Genomic DNA, 25147 nt, shown 5'->3' on the forward strand with positions numbered 1-25147 from the left:
TCCTGCTTTAATTGTGACCTGTTGAGGTTACATCATGCCCAGACTCTCATCTTTATGCTTTTATCTTACACATTTTGTCTTAACTATTGTGCCTACTGTATATCCTATGAATGATTGATTTTTTTCTTTTATCAGGATGGGAAGATAAATCAAGAAATAGAAGACCTTAATGAGGAGGAACAAGCTCAAGAAGGCAGTGATGAAGACAGTGAAAGGGAAGGGGAGGAAGAGTCCAATGCTGAGAATTCAGAAGACAGCGATGCCCCAGATGGGCACTCCGACCTTGAATCAGATATGGACAGTGAGGAAGAAGACGTTGTACACGAGAATCAAAAGAAAAAGCAAGTCCAGGCACCTGAAAAAAGACCGAGTGACACAGACCAAAAAGCAGTGATCGACGCTGCCAGATCTGAGCTGCCATATACATTTGCTGGTAGGCAAACAGCTGGGCTTTTCTTGTGTCTTAGACTTAGAAAAAGCTCTCATTTCGTTAGTTCTCCACACTTCACCTCGTATGTCTGTAAAGGGAAAAATCAAATCACAAAGGAAATAGCATACTTTTTACTTCAGTTCTTCTGAGCACCTTGTAGGACACTTCAGCTAGATTAACATTTATCCATTTAATCCACCCTTCTGTACTGGTGAGCAGAGGGTCCGCGGCTGAGAACATGAAGTAATTCCCACTATTGTAGAGGCTTTGTGTTTTCACGCTTTTACTTATTGGGGGGTCGTTAGTGACAGAGAAATCCTGGAATCAAAGTCAGTTTCCTGCATGACTCTAGGGTACTGCCAAGAGGCCAGTTACTAGGCCAGTGCAGATCAGCCTCTTATATAAGACCTTCCACAATCCCTTCCTAGTTAATGCTGCTAAGCAGAAATAGTTTTTGTGGTATGCAGAATAAGTTTGTTAGGGAAGAGGCTTTGTCTAAGCAGACTGCCACGTACCCTCGGTGTACAGCCTTGGGAAATAGATCCTCCTTGATGGGCTCTTCTTTTTCGACCTCTGCTGTAAATGTCAGATAATTAGTGTCATTACACAGTGCCTCTTAGGTAGGACATGACTCAGTCACTGTTTGCATTGCCTCCTTGTCTCACCCCCTGACATTCCTTGGTGGTGTCACCTAGATGGTTTTTTACCAATCCAGACTATGCTGTGGCCCAGTAAAATAGGGACTATCTGTGATCATGCTCTCTGGCCTCCAGTGTTTCTGCATCGTGGCTCATCTACAATGAATAGCATTTATTGTGGTTCAGGCATGGAAAACAGGAATCAGTGAAATATAAGAAGCAAATGTTGAGAGAAACAAGATGTAGAAGAGAGCTGAAGCCGTAGTCTCTTTGGAAGGTTTTCAGAGAAAGGCTACGTGGCATGATGTCTAGAAATGAGGCTTTGTCATCAGGAAGCCTTGAGTGAGGTCCAGTCCTGCCTCTGCCACATACTGACCATGTGACCCTGGCCAAGTCAGCCAACCTTTCAGTGTCCCAGGCAGCTCTCTGAGGCCTGCAGTTGGAGAGCAGCTTCCAGTCTGCACTGGTACAGGGAGATTGCTCAATGGTAGCTTCCTCTACCAGTGATATCCTAGGTCCAGACCAAAAGGTTTTCAGAAGTAAGAACTTTTACATATGCTTAGGTTGGGCCTTTCCTCTTCCATTACATCTGTTATCATTCAGAAATGTGTGATGCCTCCTCATTTCCTATGGCATCAAACCCAAACCCCTCAGTTTGGTATCTGCCACCATCCACATTCTGGTTCCTCCTCTCCATCCAACCTAAGAGCTGTCCATGGCTCATTTTGTACCCTCCGCTTCATGAAGGCTGGGCTCCTCACTAACCACAGTGCATTTCCAATTCTAGTCTAAACTAAACTGATCCTCTGAGTCAGTCGGGGGTTCAGGGCATAGGGGCGGTATGGTGTGGTGGAAAGAACTGGATTGGGCATCATCAGACAACCTAGTTCTGAAATCCATGTTTCGCTCCTTACCCCCTTTGTGGAATGGCTGCCTATTTCCTCATCTGTAAAATCAAGGAGTTGAAGTAGACAGTCTCCAGAGTCCCTTCCATTTCTCAGTACCATGGTCTTCTGAACTTTAGCTCACCCTCCTCTTTGAACTTTTAAGGTGATTCTGTATGGAAAAATATTTGGGGAGCATTGCTTTATGAGATTTAGGGGAATCATTACTTTGATGAGATTTTTTTTTTGCCTTTTTGGAGGGGGAGAGGCAGGGCAATTGAGGTTAAGTGACTTGCCCAGGGTCACACAGCTAATAAGTGTTAAGTGTGTGGGGCCAGATTTGAACTCGGTCCTCCTGACTCCAGGACTGGTGCTCTATTCACTGCGCAACCTAGCTGCCCCATGATGAGATTTTTGAGCCTCTAAAATTCAATATGAAATTAAAACAAACTTCAAGATTTCCTTGGTATAAACAAATAGCAACATTAAATATGTTTATCCCTTTATAATTAGGATCTGCCAAAGGAAATAACTTCTTAGGATCACAAATCTGGAGCCAGAAGGGGCCTCAAATGCTAAGTCCAAGCCCCTCACTTTATAAATGAAGACACCTGGTCTTAGGAAGTTTCAGTGACTTCTTGCTGTCATACCCACAGGTAGTAACAATCAGAAACCATGTTTGAACAGCTAAGTTTCTTAATTTCAGAGCCAGTGTGTTCTCCAATGTACCATACTGTTTTTAAAGGAAATTAAACTTTCACTGTAATGGGCATGATTATTTTTCAGGAACAAAGTGTTTTCCTTTGCTTTTTGGATATACTGTTTATGAAACATTTTTGGTTATTTTTTTATAGCTCCTGATTCCTATGAGGAACTTAAGTCTTTACTCTCAGGAAAATCAACAGAACAGCAGCTTGTGGTAGTCGAGAGAATTCAGAAATGCAACCATCCAAGTCTTGCTGTGGGAAACAAAGCAAAATTAGAGGTATGTCTGCTGGGATTAGAGGACTCTGCAGGGCTGTGTTCCCATCTTGAGTCTTGGTTTATAAGGCTGCTGATGTCTGGAGTGGTGCTCTAACATAGAGTGGGCAGACACTTCCACCCTGCCTGGATCATTATCAGTAAGGACTGATTGAATGCTTAGTGCAAGCACAACCCAGTGCTAGGGGCCACGGTGATCATGTTTTAATTCTCAAATGGACTCGGATTCTACAGTTTATTCAAGTGCCACTCCTTTTTGATTCTTCTTCTGTATCCAATTAACCACCAAAGTCCTGTTTATTCTCCCTTCTGGTTGTTTCTCAGACTTGTCCTGGTCCTGTTCTTTCAAGTTCCACAGCCCTTCTTCCTGAATTATTAAATGGTCTTCTGGTCTCTAGACTCTCTTTCCAATGTATCCTATGCACTGTTACATTTCTAAATTGCTTCTAGCGTGTTAGCTCTTGCTCAGAATCCTTCATTATCATCAGATCCAAACCTCTCAGCCCAGTTTCAGGACCCTCCACAAGCTGGCCCTATCCAATTTTCTTCTCACTCTTTCCCAAAATATACCCTCTGTTCCAGCCATGTATATCTAACCAGCCTAAACTTCAGAATTTCACTCAAAATTAACTCAGAATGGTAGAGATCAATGGATTTGGAATTAGAGGGGTTTGATTCAGATACTGATTCTATAACTTATTAATTTGGGTGACCTTGGATAAGTCACTTAACTTCCTTGGGCCTCAGTTTCCTTTTTTTGCTAAACGATCCCTTTGAATTCTAATCTACAGTTCTGTGAACTGGAACATATACAGATAGAACCTGTCACTTTGTCCTCATTATCACCACTTTGACTATGCTGGACTTGGATCTGGGTTCAATTCTCAACTCCAGAACTTGGACAAATCACTCAAGCTCTAAGCCTTGGGTTTTTTTCTTGTAAAATGGAGATAATGATACCTGTTGTCTCTAAGTATCCAGGTTGTCGTGTTGCTCAAGGTCTCGAGTTGAAAGCACCATGTCAATGGCTTTCATTTTGTTACTGTTATGTCATAGTCCATGCTCTGCTCTAACTGCTTGTGGCAACCGGCTATCAAGTGTGCATTTGCTGTGTGCAGGACATTGAGCTAAACGCCACAGGCAGCAGACAGGAGCAGTTGCTGCCCATGAGCTAACTATGGTGCAGTAGGTACACAACAAATACACAGACACTTCTACAAGACAAAGTATGATTAGTGACGCCAGATACATAACAAGCTGGAGGCATGGTGGTTCAGAAGAAAGAGGGAAGCCACGGCCACTTTGGGGCTAGGGAGAATTGGGTCAGGTGGCATCTGAGGTGGACCCTAAAGAAGGGGCAGGGTTTGGCCAGCATTGTACAAGGAAAGAACCTTTTCAGTGGATGGCGTGAGCATAGACAAGGGGTCAGAAAGTATGGGACTTGTTAAAGAGACAGAAGGACTCCAGCATTTTTTTTTCCAAACTGCTTTCACATTAGTTTTATCATTTATGTCTTCAAAGACTACCCTGTTAATTAGGACAGGTGGCATCATTATCTCCATCTTATAGAGGAGGAAACTGAAGATGACACCTTGCCCAGCACTAAACAGCTCATTCCAGACTGAAATACATGTCATAAAAGATGTGACTCTTACCAAAAAAGAGTTTTCAGTTTAGTAATTAGTAGCAGCTAAGGCCAGACAAGAAAAATCCTCCAGCAGCAAAAACCTAAAGCAGCCAGTTATGACTTATGGACAAGTCTCTCTCAGTCTCCTGCAGATTCCTGTAGCACTTGGTCTGTACCACAAAACTTAACATTTAATGCATACTATCATGCATTGTTCAAAATTATCTTATTTCTGTTGGTCTTATCTTCTTAGATTGTTGGTTTCTGGAGGGCAGAGCCTTTGTCTAATGTTCATTCTTTATATCTATATCTCTAAATCTTACCTACTAGGAGCTAACCTAGAGTGAGGCAAAGGCACTTGATAAATGTGTGGTGACCATTTTGTTGTTTAAGGCTTGCTTTCAGTACAGTTTGTTGGGTAGGCTGAAGGGGAGAATTTGATTGAAGCAGTAGGAAGTGTCCCAGGCAGGGCCCCAGGCCACCAGAGCTGTACCACCGTTACCGGTTAGCTCTGAAACCTTGAGCAAGCCCTTCCCTTCTCTGGCCTCATCTGTCACCTCTAAAACGAGGTGGTTAGACTAGATGATGTCTGTCTTTAGGACACTGATTATATTCTGCAACTTGGTGATGAGGGAAGAATAAGAGAAAGGGGAGAGATGGCAACAGAGATGAGATGGGCAGGAGGGAAGAGCAGGCACTGTTGGCAGGTGCTGGTCTGGTCTGGCTTTTCTTCCCATCCGGGGTGGCCCTCAGCTCCTTCACTACACATTCTGTCTTGTCTGCAGCTACTCTTATCTTCCCTCTTCCATTATTTTGATGTATTCCAGTGACTACTACTGGTGGGGAGGGAACCTGGGATGTGTGACATTAGTCAAGTCACTTTTACTCTATAATGATTTTGATTTCCCTAAATATGCTGCTGTTAGTTTAATCAGTGAACCTTGAAACTGCAAAGGATCTAGTCTCATGATGTCTTTCCATATGTTTTTAGGTAGAAACCCTGGGTACTAAAAGTATTTAAACTGCATGAGGATTATTTTCCTTTTAATACTAATCAATATATCATTTTCTTGTTGATGTTCTTACAGAAATTGTTTGGCTTCCTCTTGGAGTACATTGGGGATTTGGCTACTAAGGCTCCACCAGATCTGAAAACTATTGACAAGTTAGTTGTGTAAGTAAAACATGCTATTACATTGATTGAGATAGACTCTGAGAATTTGTATCATCTTCAGAATCAAAAATGCACTCAAGATATTATAAAAGGACTAGGGCAGGGGTGGGGAACCTGTGACCTTGAGGACACATGTGGCCTTCTAGGTCCTAAAGTGAGGCCCTTTGACAGAATCCAAACTTCACAGAACAAATACCCATAGTAAAAGGATTTGTTCTATAAAACTTGGACTTAGTTAAAAGGCTGCATCCAGGGCCTGAGAAGGCCTCATGTAATCATGAGGCCACAGGTTCCCCACAGTTTGTGTGGCCACATATGTAACAGGTTATCTGTATCCCTTAAATATTTAGAGTCTGTTAGACGAAGAAAGGGACCTTAGGGAACATCTGATCCAACTTTTTTATTTTTTTGAGGAAGAAGCCACTGCCCAGAGAGGGAAAATAATTTACCCACAAGTCATATAGTGAAATTTTTTTTTAAAGCAATTGGGGTTAAGTAACTTGCTCAAGGTTACACGGCCAGGTGTTTCTAGGTGGGTGCTAAGTGTCTGAGCCCAGATTCGATCCCCAAGTCATCCTGACACTGGGGCCGGTGCTCTTACTCGCTGTGCTACCTGGCCGCCCCCATATAGTGAAATTAGTGGCCAAGTCTGAGCTAGAGCACAGGTCTACTAGAAAAGCTATGATCTTGATCACCCAGAAAACTAGCAGAATATGAAAAAAGTGATTTTGGCTTAAGATCTTCCAGTTCTAACTACTAACAAGAGTTTAGTGTAGAATTCAGTCAATGAGAACTCACAGGTAGCTTTATACTGGTGTTACAATTTTTTGGTTGGGTTTTTTTTTCTCTTGGTTTTACTATCTGGAATGGTTGAATGATGACTTGTGTTTCTGGTTAACAGGCAGTTGTACAATCTTTGCCAGATGTTTCCTGAATTTGCAAGCAGCTCTGTTAAATTTGTCCTCAGAGACGTTGTGCATGAGATGGAAGAAATGATTGAAATCAAAGGCCGTGCAGCATTTCCAGGATTGGACGTGGTAAGTAACATGTTCTGTTGAGTAAAAATTGGTTACTTTTCCCATAATGTACAACAGCTTAGACATTAGGTTCTTTTTTACATTTCACAAAAAGGCTAATTATTAGAATACAATACAGCATTACTTCCAAGGCTTGTGTGGTCTCCAGGGCTTCATGAATAATCTGAAAAATGGACTAGAATAAGACCTAGGAGAATTTTTCATGTACAAACAATTAATTAAAATGCTTTTAATAAAAAAGAAGCCTCAATTTGATTCAAAACCAAGAGGACCTTGTTTTAATTTTGATGCCAAATAGAATTAAAATAACTCATTATGGTAATGATCACTTAATTCTGTAGCACCATCAGGGAGTTCCCTGTGCTAGTGGGATCCAAGGCCCTGACCAAAATAAAGGTTTGCCAAGTGCTTTCCTCCAAAGATCTGGGGGAACTTTATCATCATGGCCACTTCTTCCCAGGCCTACTCTCTAACTCATCCCAGTTTAGGATATACTCCTCCAACATTACCACCACACTGTGCCAGGGCATCAGAGGAGGATGATAAGTAGGAAGAGAAGTTAGTATGCCTTAATATCCCCTTTTTACTAAGGAGGTTTAGAGAGACTTGCTACTAAGTGTTGTTGATGCCTGCATTCAAAACTCCCAAATTTTCTCACACCAAATTCAGTTTTTCCTTTTAGAAAACATCATCTCCCTTAAACCCAAATTAACTTATTTTACTATAATGGTCAAAAACATGTATTGGTCTCTTTTTTCTCAATAATAGCAATATCAGGATTATCTAAACCACTGTTAAACCACTCTCCTCTTGATACTGTTGTGTACAATGTACACAGTGGCTTTCATATGGTTTTATGGAAAAAAAGCCCTTGTGTTTAATGGCCACTCTAATGCATATTTATACTAACTTATTCACTGACCAATTGGAGGGGAAAAGCATACTTTTTGTTAGTTAGGTCAGACCAATTAACAATTATTGATCACTTTCTGTACTGTTAGGAGGTCATTCTAATCCTGTGGTTCCCCACCTTCTTGGGGGTTGAAGCCTTACCTTTTTACATAATTTTACAATGCCTCTACCCTGCTGCCTCTCAGTATTTCAATATGTTGTATAGCATGTATTTATTTTGTAAGTTAAATAAATTTAAATTATGGTGGGGTTTGTTTGTTTGGGTTTTTTTTAAGAATTTCATGAGATTTCTTGGAGTACTACAAAAGTAAGGTCAGAAATTAGGTTTTGCAGCTTGTTTGTACCTGAGGCCAAATAACTAGAGATTTTCTGTGTGTGCGTGTGTGTGTACACACATTAATAAATTGTCTTAGGAAAACAGCATGCTAGAATATAATGAATATTAAAATCAGTACCTACCCTATGCCCCAATAATCTTGAGGAGAATAAACTAGATTTATTTAAAATTAAGCCACTGTCCAAGCATTTGGTCACAGAATATAAGGATTTTAGAAGTCACCTAGTTAGATTTTCCTTCTTTTTATAAAGGAGGAAAGTAAGGGACAAGAACTTGGCCAAGGCCATCCATCTAAGAAGGAGCTTGGCAGGATGTAGCCCCTGGCTTCTTGCTTCAGTTCTGGCCCTTTTTCCATGAGGCCGCACTGCTCAGGGAAGACCAAATAATAGAATTATTTGATCCTTTTGTAAAGTGAACAAAAATTTAATAAACACGGGTAGGGAGCCAGAAGAAGAACTTTAAGGTGACAATGAGGCACAAGCACAAGGAGGTGACACTTCCATGCTGGGGAGTGAGAGCAAGAGCTAGCCCTGATCTGCCACCTGGAGGAAGGAAGGTGTTTCTATTCCCTTCAGGCTCTTTAAGTGTCTGGTGTACTAATCAGAAGCCCTCATAAACCAGTTATTTGGGAAAAATGGTTAACCCTAGGCCTTGCTACAAGGTGACAATGATCAATAGCAATTCTCTTTACCTCAATCCTAAGTAAAGGCAGAAATCGTCCTAGTTCCAGATTCTTTTTAAAAGTATAGAGATAAGTGTACCCAAAAAGTGTCAGAAGAAAAGGAAGGGTGAAGAAGTACCCTTCTACAGATCTAGCCCCCTCAGTAAAGAGAATTAAAGAACTGGGCTAGAGTTAAAGAAAAGGACTAGAAGGTAATTCAGTGGTCAGGTAGTCCCGCAGTCACCCAGGCAAGGAATTTCATCTCCATCCTCACCAAAGTGTTGCATGCCTCCAGGGCAGGGATGATACTACCCCCAGTTGGTAAGAAGCCTTTCCATGGAGCCAGTATCAGTTTCCCTACAATGCCATCTTTTGATCCTCATTCTGTTCTCTGAGGTCAAACAGAGCCGATCTAACCTGGGGTGACTGCGCTTGTTACCCTAACACAATATACAAGTCTGGTATTTTTAGAAATGGAATCTGTAGGCCAGGTGGAAAAGGAGAGGTGCGAGAGACGTCAGGCGTGTCAGCAGCAGCAGCCATCGGCTAGGACGCGCCACCCTAGCCACCAGCTGCTCTTACCAGAAACTTATTCTTGGCAGTATGAAAACAGGGAAAAGAGGCTTCTCTTTCCATCAAATGTTGCTAGTGTTTCTGACAATGCTAATGATAGATGGACTGTCCCTGGAAAAGACAAAAAGAATTTTTAATAGTCGACCAGCATCTCTGCTGGAACTTACCAGATTTCTGCAGCCCTGCAAGGAACGCAGCAGAGGAGGGAACTAAAGCTCAGGATGAGATGATTTGCCCAGGCTGTTTCCAAGCTGGATATCAAACTCAGCCTTGTGACTCCAAGTCCATTTAATCCAGTGGAACAATTAACTGCTCCTATGTCAGCACACCCCACCCCAAACAGAGGAATCAGTCAGGGATTTCCTTGATTATGCATCTTCCAGATTAACAGTTGCATCTTTTAAAGTAACTGGCCGTCTGGAGGAGTCCAGGAGGGGGCAGGATAAAGACAAAAAAAATGCTTAGTAACTGGACCCCTATGGTTTTTTTGAAGAGTTAACAAGTAGCATATCTAAATCTATTAAGCCTTTGGAAAAATTCACATTAGATCTATAGGTGCACGTTAGCCAGCTTTATGCCAGTTTTTCCTGTGTATTTACAATCAGTACGCTCCATTCTGAGTGCTTGTGTTCTGCTACTTTTCTAATCTTTTGTTAATAATAAACTTTTTCAGCTCATTTATTTGAAAATTACTGGAATATTATTTCCAACTTCTGACTTCTGGCATCCAGTAGTAACTCCTGCACTGGTGTGTATGAGTCAGATCCTCACAAAGGTATGTCATGAAGTGTTTAACTTTCATCTAAGACTTCTGCCAGATAGCACTGTTTTTTCATTTAAAGGGAGCCCAAGGCAGTCAACGCATTGTGATTCATATTCTGATAGGCTTTACTGCCCAGTCCTCATCACATTCCCTGTTAAGAATCCTGCCTGCCAGCTGTGGGTGGTTACCTGTATGAGGCCACAGCCATTTCTTAGGTCACAAAACTGACGTCAGGATAATAAATACTTTCAAGCTCAGACTTTGAAGCTCTGTATTCCCAACAGTGCTGTGCTACAAGTTGGAAAAGATAAATTTAGCAGCTAGAGATTAAAGGGCAGGGCAAAGGGGAATCTTCCAAAAAGGTCATTTCAGGTTGATAATAACTGGGTTGTCCTGTTTTGTTTTGCTTCCCTATGTTGGCTTAAGTACTTAAAACAAGGCTTACACTTTACATTGCAAACTTCAGTACCTCAGTGGCCCATGTTAATATGTAGTGAGGATCTGCAGTTGTAAACATTATCTGTGATTCATAAAAGGTGGTTTATAAATGACCTGTACACTGACTGTATGAGTTAATCGAACCTATTGCTGATTTCTGGGTCTAAAATAGTGACTCAATATATTGCAATTCTAATATACTTTTCCATTAGTGCCCTGTCACATCACTCCAAGATGTTGTTAAAGGACTGTTTGTGTGCTGCTTATTCCTGGAATATGTGTCTTTGTCCCAGAGGTTTGTACCTGAACTTATCAACTTCCTAGCTGGGGTGCTTCACATAGCAACTCCCAACAAAGGTACTCCAGGTGAGTTTCTTTGAGGTAGTAAGTAAAATTCTGTCTCATTAGGTTAAAAACTATTTTGAAATTTCTGCGTTGGCATCTCAGTTTTATTTTCTAAATTATACTTTAAACTTACATAATTTCTTGAGTCATCTTGATAGGTGAGAGAGTCTTATTTCTAATAAAGGGACTCTAAGGTGCTTTCCTGTGTCAGCATAGTAGGCTCCCATTTCCCAGGTGATACTTGGACCATTTCCCCATTATCATTTTCACATCTTATTAAAATGTTTTGCAAAGAATACTAGGTTTGAAGTCAAGAAACATGGGTTTTGTTGCTAGTTTTACCTAGCTGTGTGATTTAGAACACATCTCTTTTCTCCCTGGCCTCAGTTATTTTATCTGTAAAATAATGAGGTTAGAGTAGATGAACTAAATTAGTTCCTTTTTAGAACTATTTTTAAGATTTTAATTTATTTTTATAAGCATTTATTCTCTACATACACATATACTTTAGTTGAACAATGAAAAAAGAAAAAGAAAACCCTCACAACAAATATGCTTAGTCTAGCAAAACAAATTCCCACATTGTCAGTATCTAAAAATAGACATTCTGCCTTTTAAGTTCCTCTCCTCTCTGACAGGATGGTATGTTTTGTCTTCATTACAGAGACCAGACTTCTAAAGTCTTTTAGAATTGTTTTTCTTTTTAACGTTGTCACTGTATAGATTGTTTTTCTACTTCTGTTGCCTTTACTCTGCATTAGTTCACAGAAATCTCCCCAATTTCCTCTGAAATTATATATTTCATCATTTCACAGTAACACAATAATATTGTTATTACATCTATTTAGCCATTCCCTAGTAGGTTGAGTGCCCCCGTAAATTTCTAGTTCTTTGCCACCACAAAAAGTTGCCTATATAAATATGTTTGTTTATATCAGGGTTGGGGAACCTGCAGCCTTGAGGCCACATGTGGCCTTCTAGGTCCTCAAGTGTAGCCCTTTGACTGAATCCAAACTTCACAGAACAAAATCCATGTCTCAACTTCAAACCTAGCATTCTTTAGAAAATGTTTTAATAAAATGTGAAAATGAGAATGGGGTCCAAGTATTATCTGGGAAATGAGAGCCCACTATGCTGACACAGGAAAGAACTTCAGAGTCCCTTCGTTAGAAACAGAATCCCTTAATCAAAGGATTTGTTCTGTAAAACTTGGACTCAGAAGGCCTTACCCATGGACCTGGAAGGCTACGGGTGACCTTGAGGCCTCAGGTTCTCCACCCCTGGTTTGTGTGGATCATTTTCCTCTTTCTTTGATCTTTTTGGGGTATAGACATAGTCATGGTATAACTGGGTCAAAGAGTATGAACAGTTTTGTAACTTTGGGGGCATAATTCCAAACTGCTTTCCAAGAATGACTGTACCAATTGACAGCTCTAATAACAGTGTATTAGGGTACCTGTTTTCCCACAGCCTGACCAGTATTAGTCATGTCCCTTTTTTGTCATCTTTGTCACCTTTGCTGGGTGTGAGGTAGAGTTTCTTTAATTGGCCACCTAGCTGTCTCAAAAGACGTGAACAGGCATTCTTCAAATGAAGAAATACAAGCTATCAATAACCATATGAAAAAACATTCCAGATCTCTGATAATTGGAGAAATGCAAATTAAAGCATTTCTCATGAGTCAAGAAGACCCATGTTCAAATCTGGTTTCAGATACTTTACTAGCTTTGTGACCTTGGGCAAGTTATTTAACCTCTTTGTGCCTCAATTTCTTCAACTGTGAAATGGCGATAGTAATGGCACTTACCTTGCAGGATTGTTGTGAGCATTGAATGAGATAATATTTGGAAAATGCTTAGCACATTGCCTGCCACATAGTAGGTACAGTGTTTATTTCCATCCTTCTGCAATTTGTTTATTGGGGGGAATGGCTTTTAGTCTTCTACATTTGAACTGACTATATGTACAATATCTTGAAAATGAAACTTTTTAGAGACACTTGTTGCAAAGATCTTTCCCAGTTAACTGTTTCCCTTCTAATTTTAGCTCATTCAATTTGTGTAAAAGCTTTTTAATTTTATATATCAGAATTGTCTGTCTGTGATCTACTCTCACTTCTTTGGTCATGAACTCTTCCCCTCTCGTAGATCTGAAAGGAAATTTCTTCCTTGCTTCTCTCATTTGTTTATGACGTCACCTTTTATATCCACATCATATATTCATTGGGGGGTCCAGTATGAGGTGTTGGTCTACACCTAAGTCTATACTTATGCCAAACTTCTTTGCAGGTTTTGTCAGATAATGAGTTCTTACCCCTGGCTAAGGTCTTTGGGTTTATCCAACACTCTTTGTTCTTTGCTTCTTTAATATTGTGTACCTAATCTGTTCTGCTAATTGATCTATTTTGAAGACAGCACCAATTCATCTTAATCATTACTACTTTGTTGGAAAATCTGATATCCTTAGGCCGCCTGCCATTTTGCTTTTTTTCATTATTTCATTTGAAATTCTTGTCCTTTTGGTCCTTCACACGAATTTATTAGTTTTTTTAGCTTTATAAAACAATTTTTTGGTAGCTGGGTATGGCACCAAATAGATAATTTAGATACTATTGTAATTTTCATTATGTTGACTTAACCAACCCATGATCAGTTAATGGTTCTCCTTTTATTTAGGTCTGTCTTTATTTCTGCAAATATATTTTATAATTTAATTCATATAGTTCTTAGATGTGTCTTGGTAAATACACTCCCAAATATTTTATAGTTTTTATACTTCTTTTGAAAAGTTTTTCTTTCGAGCTCTTCGTGGTGGAATTTGTAAGTAATATTCATGAATGCTGATCATTTACACAGATTTATTTTATTTTATATCCTGAAACTGCTGAAGTTATTAATTTTTTTAGTTAGTTCTTTAGGATCTTCCAAGCAAATCATCACATCATCTGCTTTAAAAAGGGATAATTTTGTTTCTTCTTTTCCTATATTTAGTTCCATCAATTTCTTTTTCTTCTATACTAGAACTTCTTTGATGAAATTTTCAGTTATTTGCATAATTTGTGTTTTGACCCACCATTCTTCATAATTTCACTTGATAGTGATTTCATCCACTTTCCCCTCCTTTCTTGACTAGGACATTGCCCTCTCCCCTTCATTTCTACCTTCTGCTAAGATCATCTAAACAGAACAGAACTACCCACAGGCTCTCTGTCATATTTACTTTTTCTCTAGGACCCTTAAAAATATTTCAGTTTTGAGAAGAAATTTGGTTTTTTATCTTTTATCTTTTGCAATATCAGCTTCCCAATTCTCCCTCCTTTATAATAGCCATTGCCAAAACTGATGTGATCCTGACTGTGGTTCCTTGATACTTGAACTCTTCAGCTTTGGCTGCTTGTGGTATTTTTTTTTAACTCAGAAGCTCTGGATTTTGACTATGATGTTTCTGGGAGTTTTCTTTTTGGTGTCTTTTGTTTTGTTTTTCAGAAAGTGACCAGTGTGTTCTTTCTATTTTCACTTTGCCTTCCAGTTCTAAGAGTTTTGGGCAATTTTTATTTGTAATTTATCAAAATATGATATCCTGGCATGTTTTGACCATGATTTTCAGATAATCCAAATTTTCAAATTTTTCTCTCCTTGATCTGTTTTCCAAGATAGTTGTTTGTTTTTAAAAAAAAGATTTCTTGCATTTGTTTTATATATTTTTTCTTTAACGTTCGGTTCTTTTTTATAGTTAAATGTTCAGTTCATTGTTTAATCATGTAAGAGAGTTAAGTTCTTAGGTAAGGTTTCTCACTGTCCTAAGAAATCAGTTCTCTTTAACATTCTTTCATCCTTAGCTATTCCATTTTATTCTTACCCCCTTTTTTTTGCTTTTTTTTTGGAAGAGCAATTGGGGTTAAGTGACTTGCCCATGGTCACACAGCTAGTAAGTGTCAAGTGTCTGAGGACAGATTTGAACTCAAGTTCTCCTGACTCCAGAGCCGGTGCTGTATTCACTGCGCTGCCCAGCCGCCCCTGCCGCCCAGCCGCCCCTGCCGCCTAGCTGCCCCTAGCTACTCCCTTTTCAGTCTCTTGTTTCATCTCTCCCAGGCCCTCTAGTAAGCCTTGCATCCAGTACACCTCTTATTTTTCTCCTCACTACTCCGCTTGGGCTTGAGGAGTTGTTCTTTTCTTCATGTTTATCCTGTATGCATCTCTTAGTTCAAGGAATTTACTCAGTATTTCATGTTTTCCTTGGCTTGCTTATCTCAGCCGCCTTGGTGTCTAGATGGGGGATGGGCCAGAGGGAGAAGGGACTTAAGGGACTTAAGACTTGAGTCTTAAGTTAGGAATTGTTTGGCTTTGTCTCCTTCTGTGATTCAGTGCTAGGTTATCTGAATGCTGAGTTGCTCTGGGGTTGCCCGGATGTCTCCAAGGCCTTTTTCTCCTGTTGTGGTAGAAACTCTCAGCATACCTGAACACTAACCTCTGCTCAGGGCCCTTCTGTTATTGCAGTGGGGCTTGCACTCAGGCCTGTACCCGTTCTTGAATTCCACAGGACCTTTCTCTCTCTCCCTTTCTCTTCCATCAGAATTCAGCTCTTGCCATGGGGCTGTAGGACTACCCCAGCATGATCTCTGCCTCTCATTAAACTTCTCGTGTCTCTGAGCTTGGGACCACCCTTTTCTGGGCTCCACAAGGGGACTCTTCTCCGGATGCTTTGGGGCTGCTTTGTACTACACTTGCCACCCATCCCAGCTTGTCTCCTGGATTTTTGCAGGATTCCAGCTTTCTTCTGTATACCTTTGCTGGGTTGGGGGAGTCTTCACATCATCTCCTTATTCCTTTTTTAAATGGGGCACTTTGAAGCTTTATTGCGGTGTTTACAGGGGATCTGGGCTCCTCTCGTTCTGCCATTTTTCCTCATTTCCTGTTTTGAGTACATTCCTCACAAAAGCTCAGTGAAATAGGTAGTATTATTGTGGGTCTTACGCATGCGGCTACCTACAGTAATGACTTTCAGAGCTGCAGTCACACAGCCAGGAAGCATCAGCTTGCTTTTGAGCCCATCGTCTTCTGACTTAATCACTGTTTTACTTTTGACTAGTTTCCTTATCTGTTAAAGAGCAGTTGTACTGAATGGTCTCTAAGGCCCCTTCCAGCTCTAAATGCTGTGAATCCTGTGGCGCCAAGTCCAAGCCGTTTCTATTATCTCATACAGCTTCCCTCGGTTTTATCAAAGAAAGAAGAAAGAAGGCAAGAGACTAGGAGAGTGAGATACTCTAGTCTAGTAAAAGCTTTGATTCCCCCTATTCTTTCAGTCTCCATCCCAATAGCCCCTCTCTTGTGTGTGCCCATGTGCCTTCAGCTCATAGACCTGTTGTCTCTGAAAAACAGTGTAGGGTTGGAAGTAGGCCAGTGCAGGCAGGGCCTCTGGTGAGTCTGCTGTTTTTGCTTCACAAGGACCTCGGCTTTCCAAAGGGGCCGCATGATCCTTCCTGACCCCAGTTGTGTTTCTTTTAAATTATGTGTCCTCTATTTAGAATTCAGGGTTCTAACCCTTTGGTTTGACTTTTTATATCCAGTAATGCTCACACAGTTTTTCTTTATGTTGCTGTTTCACCTTGATATTTAGGTTATACCCTGGTGCATCCTTTCAAACCACTAGGAAGGAATTCAGAACTGCTCCTCGTTTCTGATAAGGAAGATATGAACACTTGGCCCAAGAAAGGCCTCCCCCTCAGTAAAGTGAATGGCCTAAAGGAAAGCAGTGAAACTGAAACAAATCACATCAGGTACGTGGAACAATCTGAAGAGACTGTGGAACTGGAAGGAAGTAAAAACTCTAGCTGCAAAGCTAGTACTAGCGTTGTGAGCTGGAGTCTATCTGTGTTTTGTTCAGAATTTTCCAGATGGTGATAACACTTCCTATTTTGAAAGTGCTTTGTATTCACAAAATACTTTTTTTTACAACATTGCTCTGGGGGAGGGAGTTCAGTTCAAGTCAGTAAACATTTATTAATCACCTACCTGGTGCCAGGACCTGTGCTAAGGCTGGGGATACCAATAAGACAAAAAAAAAAAGGTAGTCCCTGCCCTCCAGGCGTTTGCTCTCTGATGTGGAAGACAAAGCACAAAAGACTGGAGCGAAAACCAAGCAAAGCTATTGTTGGAAAAGCAGGATAACTGCTTTTCCCATTTTACTGATGAGGAAGCTGAGGCCCAGGAAAGTTAAGTGACTTGCCCCTGGTCACATAGATAATGAGTGGTGGTGCCACTCCCCTGGGCTCCCTGACTGCAAATCCAAGGCATTGTCCTCCTTCCTTAGGCTCCTGTGGTGCTTGGGGTATCTGGCCCCCTCCTTACTTGTTACCTTTAGCCCAGACATTTTCTTGGCTATAACAACTAACATGATTTGGAACCCCAGTTCAGTCCCAAAGAAAGCAGCTGTGAGCAAATATTGGCTTGGCTGAAAATGGACACATGCTCATAGGACCTCAGTATGGTGCCTCTTCAGGCCCGCTGCCCTCAAAGACATCACTAAGTGTGGGAAAAGCTGGAGCTATGATGGCGGAGGGTGTTGGCAAGGCTGCCCTGATGAGCCTTGTTGATTTTACATAAATTTGCCACAGTGGCCTTACCACAAATGCACACAGACACACACACACACACACACACACACGATATTTTAAGCTCTTCCTAAGTTTCTCAGGAATAGTATCACTTATTTCTCAAAAAAAAAAAAAAAAGATTTTTCTCCCTAAGATACTTGGTTTAGGCCTGAAGCATATCTGTTTGACTGTGGACTATATTCTGTGACTACATTTTTCAGGTTGATTATGTTTTCCCACATCTTTTCCTCTTATTCAGGGGTATATGTATAATTTTCCACATACTTTCTATTCTTAATTCCTTGGCATGTCTGCCTAGTAGTACGTGTCTCAGTATTGACTTTATCTGTTTGATAGAGTAGGCTGCTGCTGATTCCATGTAAAAGGCATAGATTTTTTTTTTTTTGCTTTTTGGAGGGCAATTGGGGTTAAGTGACTTGCCCAAAGTCACACGGCTAGTTTTGTGTTAAGTGTCTGAGGCCGGATTTGAACTCAGGTCCTCCGGATTCCAGGACCAGTGCTCTATTCACTGTATCACCTAGCCACCCCAAGGCATAAATATTTTAATAGTGACTCACTGGGATTAGCTGGGCTCTCTTTAGTTATACCAGCTATTTTCAAAATTGTTACTAAACTTCATTTCTCACTAGGGCCACCAATTTCTCCTAAGAGAGAGATAAACCAAGTTTGCTGGAATAGTTGAACCCGAATGTGTGATTCTCTTGCAGGTTATCGTGTGTGTCTGTATGTTTAAATCTCATTAAACGGTGTTTAGCTATGTACAGTACACTGCCATCGCTTCCTGAAATAATGACGCCTATCAGCATCCTCCTTACAGAACACGTGCCAGAGTGTGGGTACCCCGGAGAGCTGCAAGTGAGTACAGTCCTAGGACCACAGAACTGAGAGGGTCCTCAGAGGCGCTCTGGTCCAACTTTTTCTGTTTACAGAGCAGGAAACTGAGGGTCAGAGAGGCTAAATGAGTTGCCCAGAAGTCACACAGGTAGTAAGTATTGGAGGAGGGATTTGAATCTGGGTCATCTCAGGAGCCATTGCTCTTTCTACTGTTCCACACACTTGTGTTCCCTAAGAGTTTAGAGCATGGGTGGAGAACCTGCGGCCTCAAGGCCACATGTGGCCTAGGTCCTTGGGTGCAGCCTTTTTACTGAGTCCAAGTTTTACAGAACAAATCCTTTTAATAAGTAGATTCTGTTAAGTTTGGATTCAGTCAAAGGGCCATACTTGAGGACCTAGGGGACCATATGTGGACTTGAGGTCGCAAATTCCCCACCCCTGGCTTCAAGGGTTACAATGGGGTTCATCTGGGAAGTTTCAGCCATAGAATCACAGAATATGAGTGTTGCAAGGGACCTCAGTAACTATACAGGACAACCCATAGGTTATAACTTCTAAAATTCAATGTTTTTCTTTGATATAATTTAAATCTACAAATGTCAAGGAAGCTTTTCTTCTGGAAGGTATAAAAATGCATGACAAAATAGGGGTGAGCTTGAGTTTATCTTCATATCATTGTTTAATTATAGATTTTGCTCAGATGAATTTAAATTATTGAGAACAATTCCTGAATTGCTTCTCTCTTGAAGAACTTTTAATTCTTATAAAAACTATGCTGGCAGGACCATTACTTTCTTGGCTCTTTGAGTAAACAAGGCATTTCTTGGCTTGTGGCAGTTTGATTTTGAGCAGTTCATACTTATATGAATAATGTTTAGCTGAGTGTTCCTTTTTATGGCAGACAGGCGGCACACAAATGAACCTATCAGAATCTGATTTCTGACTGGGTTCCCCATCAGATTTCTCCATCCTGCTCCCAGCATCGGTCTGGCTTCCCTCACAGGCATATTGGCAGCAGCGGAAGAGAGAGGGAAGGACGAGGCTAAGCTAAGTAGAGCAGAGGCTTGAAAATTCAGTTCTACAGGAAGTTACTAAATGCCTGCTCTTTGCAGAGCACTATTGCCTTGAGAAAGACACACAATTAAAATAAGGTATTATCCATGGTCCCTGCCCTTTTGGAGCTTACAGTGTAACAGGGGGATGTGAGCACACATAACTGAGTATCAAGATCACATGTTGAACAGAATCAAGAATTACAAGATAAAGTTATCATTTTCTTATTATTCCAAAGGTCATCACTGGGCTAGGAGCTGGGGTATTAGGGGCGTTTGAGTTGCTTTAGAGAATGCTGAGGAAGATGATGACAGGTCATCACCAAGAAAGGAGGAAGGACTTCTAGGGATACCCAGTAGCATAAGTCAAGGCCTAGGTCAGGTGCAGGGCATGAATGCGAAACAGGAGACAGGAGGGTCCTTGAGGACCAGGATCTCTAGTACCTAAGCCTGGTGCCTGATGTATAATAAACACTTGATAAGTGATTGTTGAGCTGACTTGACAGTCCAATAATAAGAGTAATAATAGTGAGTATTCATGTAGCACTTCAAGGTTTGTAATAGTGGCTTGCCTTGGGGCGGCTCGGTGGCACAGTGAATAGAGTACCAGCCCTGGAGTTAGGAGGACCTGAGTTCAAATGTGGACTCAGACACTTAACACTTACTAGCCATGTGACCTTGGACAAGTCAACCCCAATTGCCCTGCCTTCCCCCCCCTCTGAAAAGCGAGGGAAAAAATAGTGGCTTGCCTATATTATTTGATTGCCACAACTTAGAGAGGGTATTTTTTTCATTTTGCAGATGAGGAAATTGAGGCTGAGAAAAGTTAAATGACTTTCCCAAGGACACTCAGCAAGTAAGTGTCTGAGGCAGGATTCAAACTCGGGGCCTCCTTAGTCCAGTTCCAGTGTTCTATCAGCTGCAGCCCCTCTCAGAAGCCAGCTTATGTTATAGAGTCGTATGAGATAACATCCGAAGCATGGGGCATGGGGAGGACAAAGGGAAAGAAGAACAAAGGACAGCATGGCTTTCTTTGGTGGCCAGGAACCAGACTCTGAAATCAGTTTAGGAGGTGCTTGGTATTTGGTATGCACTCCCGTGACATTACTAGGAGAAGAGGAGCCCAGTGGCCATGGCCTTTGGGACAGTGCACAGGATGCTGGAAAGATGGGCATTTGTGACTGGGGGTGCAGAAGAACTCAACATAGCTGTAAGCCCCCTGCTTGCCTTCACTAGAGCTCAGAGGTTTCCTGATCCTGGAGTAAAAGTGTAAAGGAGGATGGAAAGATGAAATCATGCTGGCAAGGAAGGGGGAAAGGGCTTCTTCCTTTAAAGCAGACATCTTTAGGGGAATGCATCCCTCTGCCTGCTAGAGAGACTTTTACAATGAGAAGAAGGGAACAGAGCAAACCTCTCTGGATCAGTCACTTTAAAAGCCTTCAAGTGGCCCAAAGGGCTCCTCAGAATTGCCTATAAAAATCTACCTTGAGAAACTTTTGAATTCTGTGACCCCAAGAAAACCTTACCTTTATAGACCTTAAAGCACTATAGGAATGAGAATTAAGATTATGAAGAAGCCTGTGCACCAGGCTGGGCATAGAGAGATGAGTTTTTTAGCCACAGCAAACTCCCAAAGGATATCTACTGAGTCAGGGAAACTTGGCACTCTTGTCATTGGGTGGAACATCTCCAAGGACAGAGTAGTCAGGCTGAAGCAGGGAGGTCCTGCCTTAACAGGAGGTGACAGTCACCCAAAGTAGAAAAAGAAATCAGCAGACATTAACTGACCTTTTGAAACAAACTTCCTTGTTTTTTTAGGAGCTGTGCCAAAGTATATTACAAGAAATGGAAAACCAAGGCAAAAATTATCAGCCTTTAGTATGTGAAAAGAGCAAGCCAGTGCCACTGAAGCTATTCACACCCAAACTGGTGAAAGTGTAAGTATGGAAACATCTCCTGTGTGTCAGTCTGAGCCTCTGGCCACAAAAGAGGGCTTCCTTCATTGATTCATCTGTTGAGTCGGTAAACAGTGAGTGATTGAATGAGTGCTAAGTGCTATTGGGGGGTGGGAGAAGTAGGAATGTTTAATAAAATGTGGCTTCTGCCATCCTGGAACCTATGGTGCGTGCTTGCTGGTGATAAAAGAAGCTTGTCCCATTAGACAGTCATGTGCGTAGCAGAATGTAAGAGAGGATAAAGGTCTGCAGACAAACTCAGGGAAATCTTCCCTGTGGCCTTCGGAAAGAAACCTCTGCGGACCTGTCCTTCCCCTACCTGATAGCAGATTTTCCAATTCTAGCCTCGAGTTTGGAAGAAAACAAGGGAGCAGCAAAGAGGAGCAGGAAAGAAAAAGATTAATTCACAAGCATAAGCGTGAATTTAAAGGAGCTGTCCGTGAAATTCGCAAAGATAATCAGTTCCTGGCTCGGATGCAACTGACAGAAATCATGGAGAGGTAATCTGTGTTTGTTTTGGCATCGCTTTGACTTGTTCTGTGTTCTGCTTGGCACTCTCCCGTGATTCTTGAGCCAGATGGAGCCCTTGGACACCTGAGCTCTGAGACGGTATTGTTTGTGCTTGCCTTTTTGGGAGGTGGTGGCGTGCAGGCACGGTTCACCCATAAAATCTGAACTCAGAGCTCAGCGTTAGGCAGCCATGAGGGATGAATGGGAAAGCTTCTTGGGCCTGTGACATTTTTTCTCGCCTCCTTCAGTCCAACATTTTTCCAAACTGGATAGTAAGAACACCTGAAGCCACATCACTCTGAGACAAAGTTAAATGAATGGAAAGGGGTATTTAACCTAGAAAAGAAACAATATCACTCTCTTCAAATGTTTGAAGGGCTGTCACAGGAGAATGATTTGATTTATTCTTTTTTTACTTCAGGGGGGTAGAAATAGTAATTGAGTTAAACATTTTCTTAAATACCTGCTTTGTAAAAGGCACTATGCTGAGCCCTGAGGATACAAAGACAGACCTAAAACAGCCTCTCTTGAAGAATTTAAATCTTCCAGGAGACTCAGCATTGGGGGGCAGAGTCACTAGACAGCAATTCAAAGAGAAAGAGCAATCACTCTCAGCTGAGAATCAGGAAAGGCTTTACATTGGGCCTCTTAGGGAACTAAAGAGTCTAGGAATTGGAGGTCCCAGGCATGGGGGAGGGAGGAGCCTGCTGGTGTGGATTATTGAGTGTGAGGAATTCCTAGTAGCTCAGTTTGTCTGAAAGTCGAATCCTTAAGAAAAGTAATATGAAATAAGACTGGAAATATAGGCTGGTGGGTCCCCAGTTGTGAAGGACTTTATATTCACACAAGAATTATCCTAGAGGCTATAGGGAGCTGCTGAAGGATGAGTTAGGGGGGTGACATCTGTGCTTTAGGAAAATTAATTTGTCAACTATTTGGAGTATGGATCAAAGAGATAAAAGATTAGAAGCTGGCACCCCAAGTCAGAGACTCTTCAGTAGTGCAAAGAAGAGATGAGAAGGCCTGCACAAGGGTGATGGCTGCAAGGGAGGCTGTAGAGATCTGATCAAGACTTAGCCACTGCTTTTATGTGAGGGTGAGAGGAGAGGCAGGGGTCACAGAGGTAGTGAGCCTGTCTAACCAGAGGGATGGGGTGAAGTTTTGGAAGAAAAGCGAGTTATTTTGTACATATTAAATGTGAGGTGACAAAGGGACATCTGGGTAGAGATATTGCAATCTGGCAGTTGGCATTAGGAACTGGAATTCAAGAGAAAGATTAGAGATGGTGGATGTGTAGATTTGCAAGTCATCTCCATAAAGATAATCAGTGAACTCTCAAGGTACCAAGAGAGGGAAAATGGTGTAGAGAGAAAAAGCAGGCAAGAACAAAGCCAGAGGGGAGGAGATAGACAGTCATCCAGCAAAGGCACTTAGTAATTACTGTCAAACTGGTAGCAGGAGAGAGCATTCAGGATGGTATCCTGGTCAGCTTTGTCTAAAGCTGCAGAGAAGTCAGGAGGATGAGGGCTGAGAAGGTCATTAATTAAAACAACTAAGAAATTATGATTAACCTTGGAGAGAGTAGTTCAGTCAAGTGGTGAGATTGGAAGCCAGATTTAGAGATGAGTAGGTGGAGACAGCACGGGCTACTAATCCCTTCTGGGAGTTTGACTTTGAAAAGGAGAAGAGATACATAAGACATTGGAATATGGAGATGACAAAGTCAAGAGAAGGTTTGGGGAGTTTTGTTTGTTTTGTTTTAAAGGACAGCAGTATTTGTGGGCAGACAGGAAAACCAGTGGTTGAGGAAAGATTGAAGAAGAGCTAGAGGAGAGATGATTGAGGGCAATCTCCTGGGCTCAAGGGCATCAATACAGAGGTAGGTGGTGGCAGAAAGGACCCCCTGCCCTTCAGAAACCAGAGGAAAGACAGTGAAATTGGTTGGTGATGTTGTAGAAAGACATTTGTGCCTCAGCTAAGAGTCAATCTGTAAGACTTCCAAGGTCCCTTCCTACTCTAGAGGATTCTAAAGTATGACAGTATTGAGAATTTTGTTGGGTAAACATTTATTAATTACCTATGTATGCAAACTTAGATTTAAACTGTTACCAGAGTAGAATTACATAAAGTCGAAATCACTTGATGTATTCCTTCTTACATGGTCTATCTCTTGGTCTTATTTGCACATTAATTCTATATTATATTTTTATTTTGTAGGGATTCTGAACGAAAACGAAAAGTAAAACAACTTTTCGGTAGCCTGGCAGCCCAGGAAGGAGAATGGAAGGCGCTGAAGAGGAAAAAGTGCAAAAAATAAGTTGTTTATGAGTAGAAAATAATTTATTTTATATTTGTACGTAAACCAAGACTTTTGAATTCACAGTGAATTTTTTTATCAATATTCCGTGGATAGAGCTAAGCATGTCCACCCATTGTGCAAATTCAGGCTCTAAGGTACATGTTGGGGCATTGCTGTAATTAAGTCAGTTCCATAACTGTTAAAATATAAATGACTTTTGGTCTATTTTTATAGTTTAATAAACTATCAGCCTGGAAGAAAACTGGCTAATTTATAACTGACGTAGTAGAGAGGCTCAGTGAAGGTTAACCAGCAGGCCCATTTCACTTCAGCCTCTTTCTCAAGTACACTCAGACTCTTGAGTCCTTAGAAAGTCCAGAATGGGGACTGCAGACCTTACTGACTCATGACCTTGTAGGGTCTCAGAGTTATAATGTAAAAAGGCAGTTCTCAGTGTAGAACACTCAGTTTGGAAGTTGTAGGAGTTTGGATTGAGGTGGGCTGGATTTAAGACTACACAAAAGCTGTCTTTGAAAGTAAACTCCTAGGGTGGCTAGGTGGCACACTGAATAGAGCATGGAGTCAGGAGGACCTGAGTTCAAATCCGACCTCATACACTTAACACTTACTAGCCGTGTGACCTTGGGCAAGTCACTTAACCCCAATTGCTCCTCCAAAAAGCAAAAAAAAAAAAATAAAGGAAACTCCCGATACCAGCTTTTTTGTTGTTTGTTTCTTCCATATTGTGGTAGAAAACTGATTCAGTGGTTGTGGATTGTTACCAGGGTTCTCTACAACTATAGAAGAAAAAGACAAGAATTCAGAGCTTGCATTCAGGCTTCGAGTGTTTGGCTTTAAAGAACAGGTGATACTTGCTTACAGAGAATCAATGTAGTTGTAAGCCAACAAACATGTATTGAGGGCTTACTTACTATGTTCCAGGCAGAAGGACATGTGCCAACTGTGACACAGCTGCCTAGGTCCCCTCTGGCCTGATTGTTTGTGACTGTAAGCTCTTCTGGGACTGGAGGCTGACCCAAGTAGACCCCAAACATTGGGGTTTACAGAACTTTACAGCCCTTTA

The 25147-nt window shown here is 41.4% G+C and overlaps 1 protein-coding gene across 1 annotated transcript in view; it reads left to right on the forward strand.

Annotated features, from left to right (window-relative positions):
• NOP14 (NOP14 nucleolar protein) overlaps positions 1-24779 on the forward strand; it is an 86224-nt gene extending 61445 nt beyond the window's left edge. The window contains exons 9-19 of the mRNA XM_069070728.1: positions 136-433; positions 2807-2937; positions 5649-5734; positions 6636-6771; positions 9928-10029; positions 10668-10821; positions 16417-16576; positions 18121-18268; positions 21118-21236; positions 21599-21754; positions 23982-24779. Of these exons, the coding sequence (XP_068926829.1) occupies positions 136-433; positions 2807-2937; positions 5649-5734; positions 6636-6771; positions 9928-10029; positions 10668-10821; positions 16417-16576; positions 18121-18268; positions 21118-21236; positions 21599-21754; positions 23982-24081 (1590 nt within the window). The 3' untranslated portion in view covers positions 24082-24779. The remainder of the gene's footprint in view (positions 1-135; positions 434-2806; positions 2938-5648; positions 5735-6635; positions 6772-9927; positions 10030-10667; positions 10822-16416; positions 16577-18120; positions 18269-21117; positions 21237-21598; positions 21755-23981) is intronic.
• The last annotated feature ends 368 nt before the right edge of the window (positions 24780-25147 follow it).

Source organism: Petaurus breviceps, unplaced genomic scaffold, assembly GCF_028583685.1.
Source record: "Petaurus breviceps papuanus isolate PSGF00001 unplaced genomic scaffold, PetGlider_PUasm1.0 140, whole genome shotgun sequence".
Classification (NCBI taxonomy): Eukaryota; Metazoa; Chordata; class Mammalia; order Diprotodontia; family Petauridae; genus Petaurus; species Petaurus breviceps.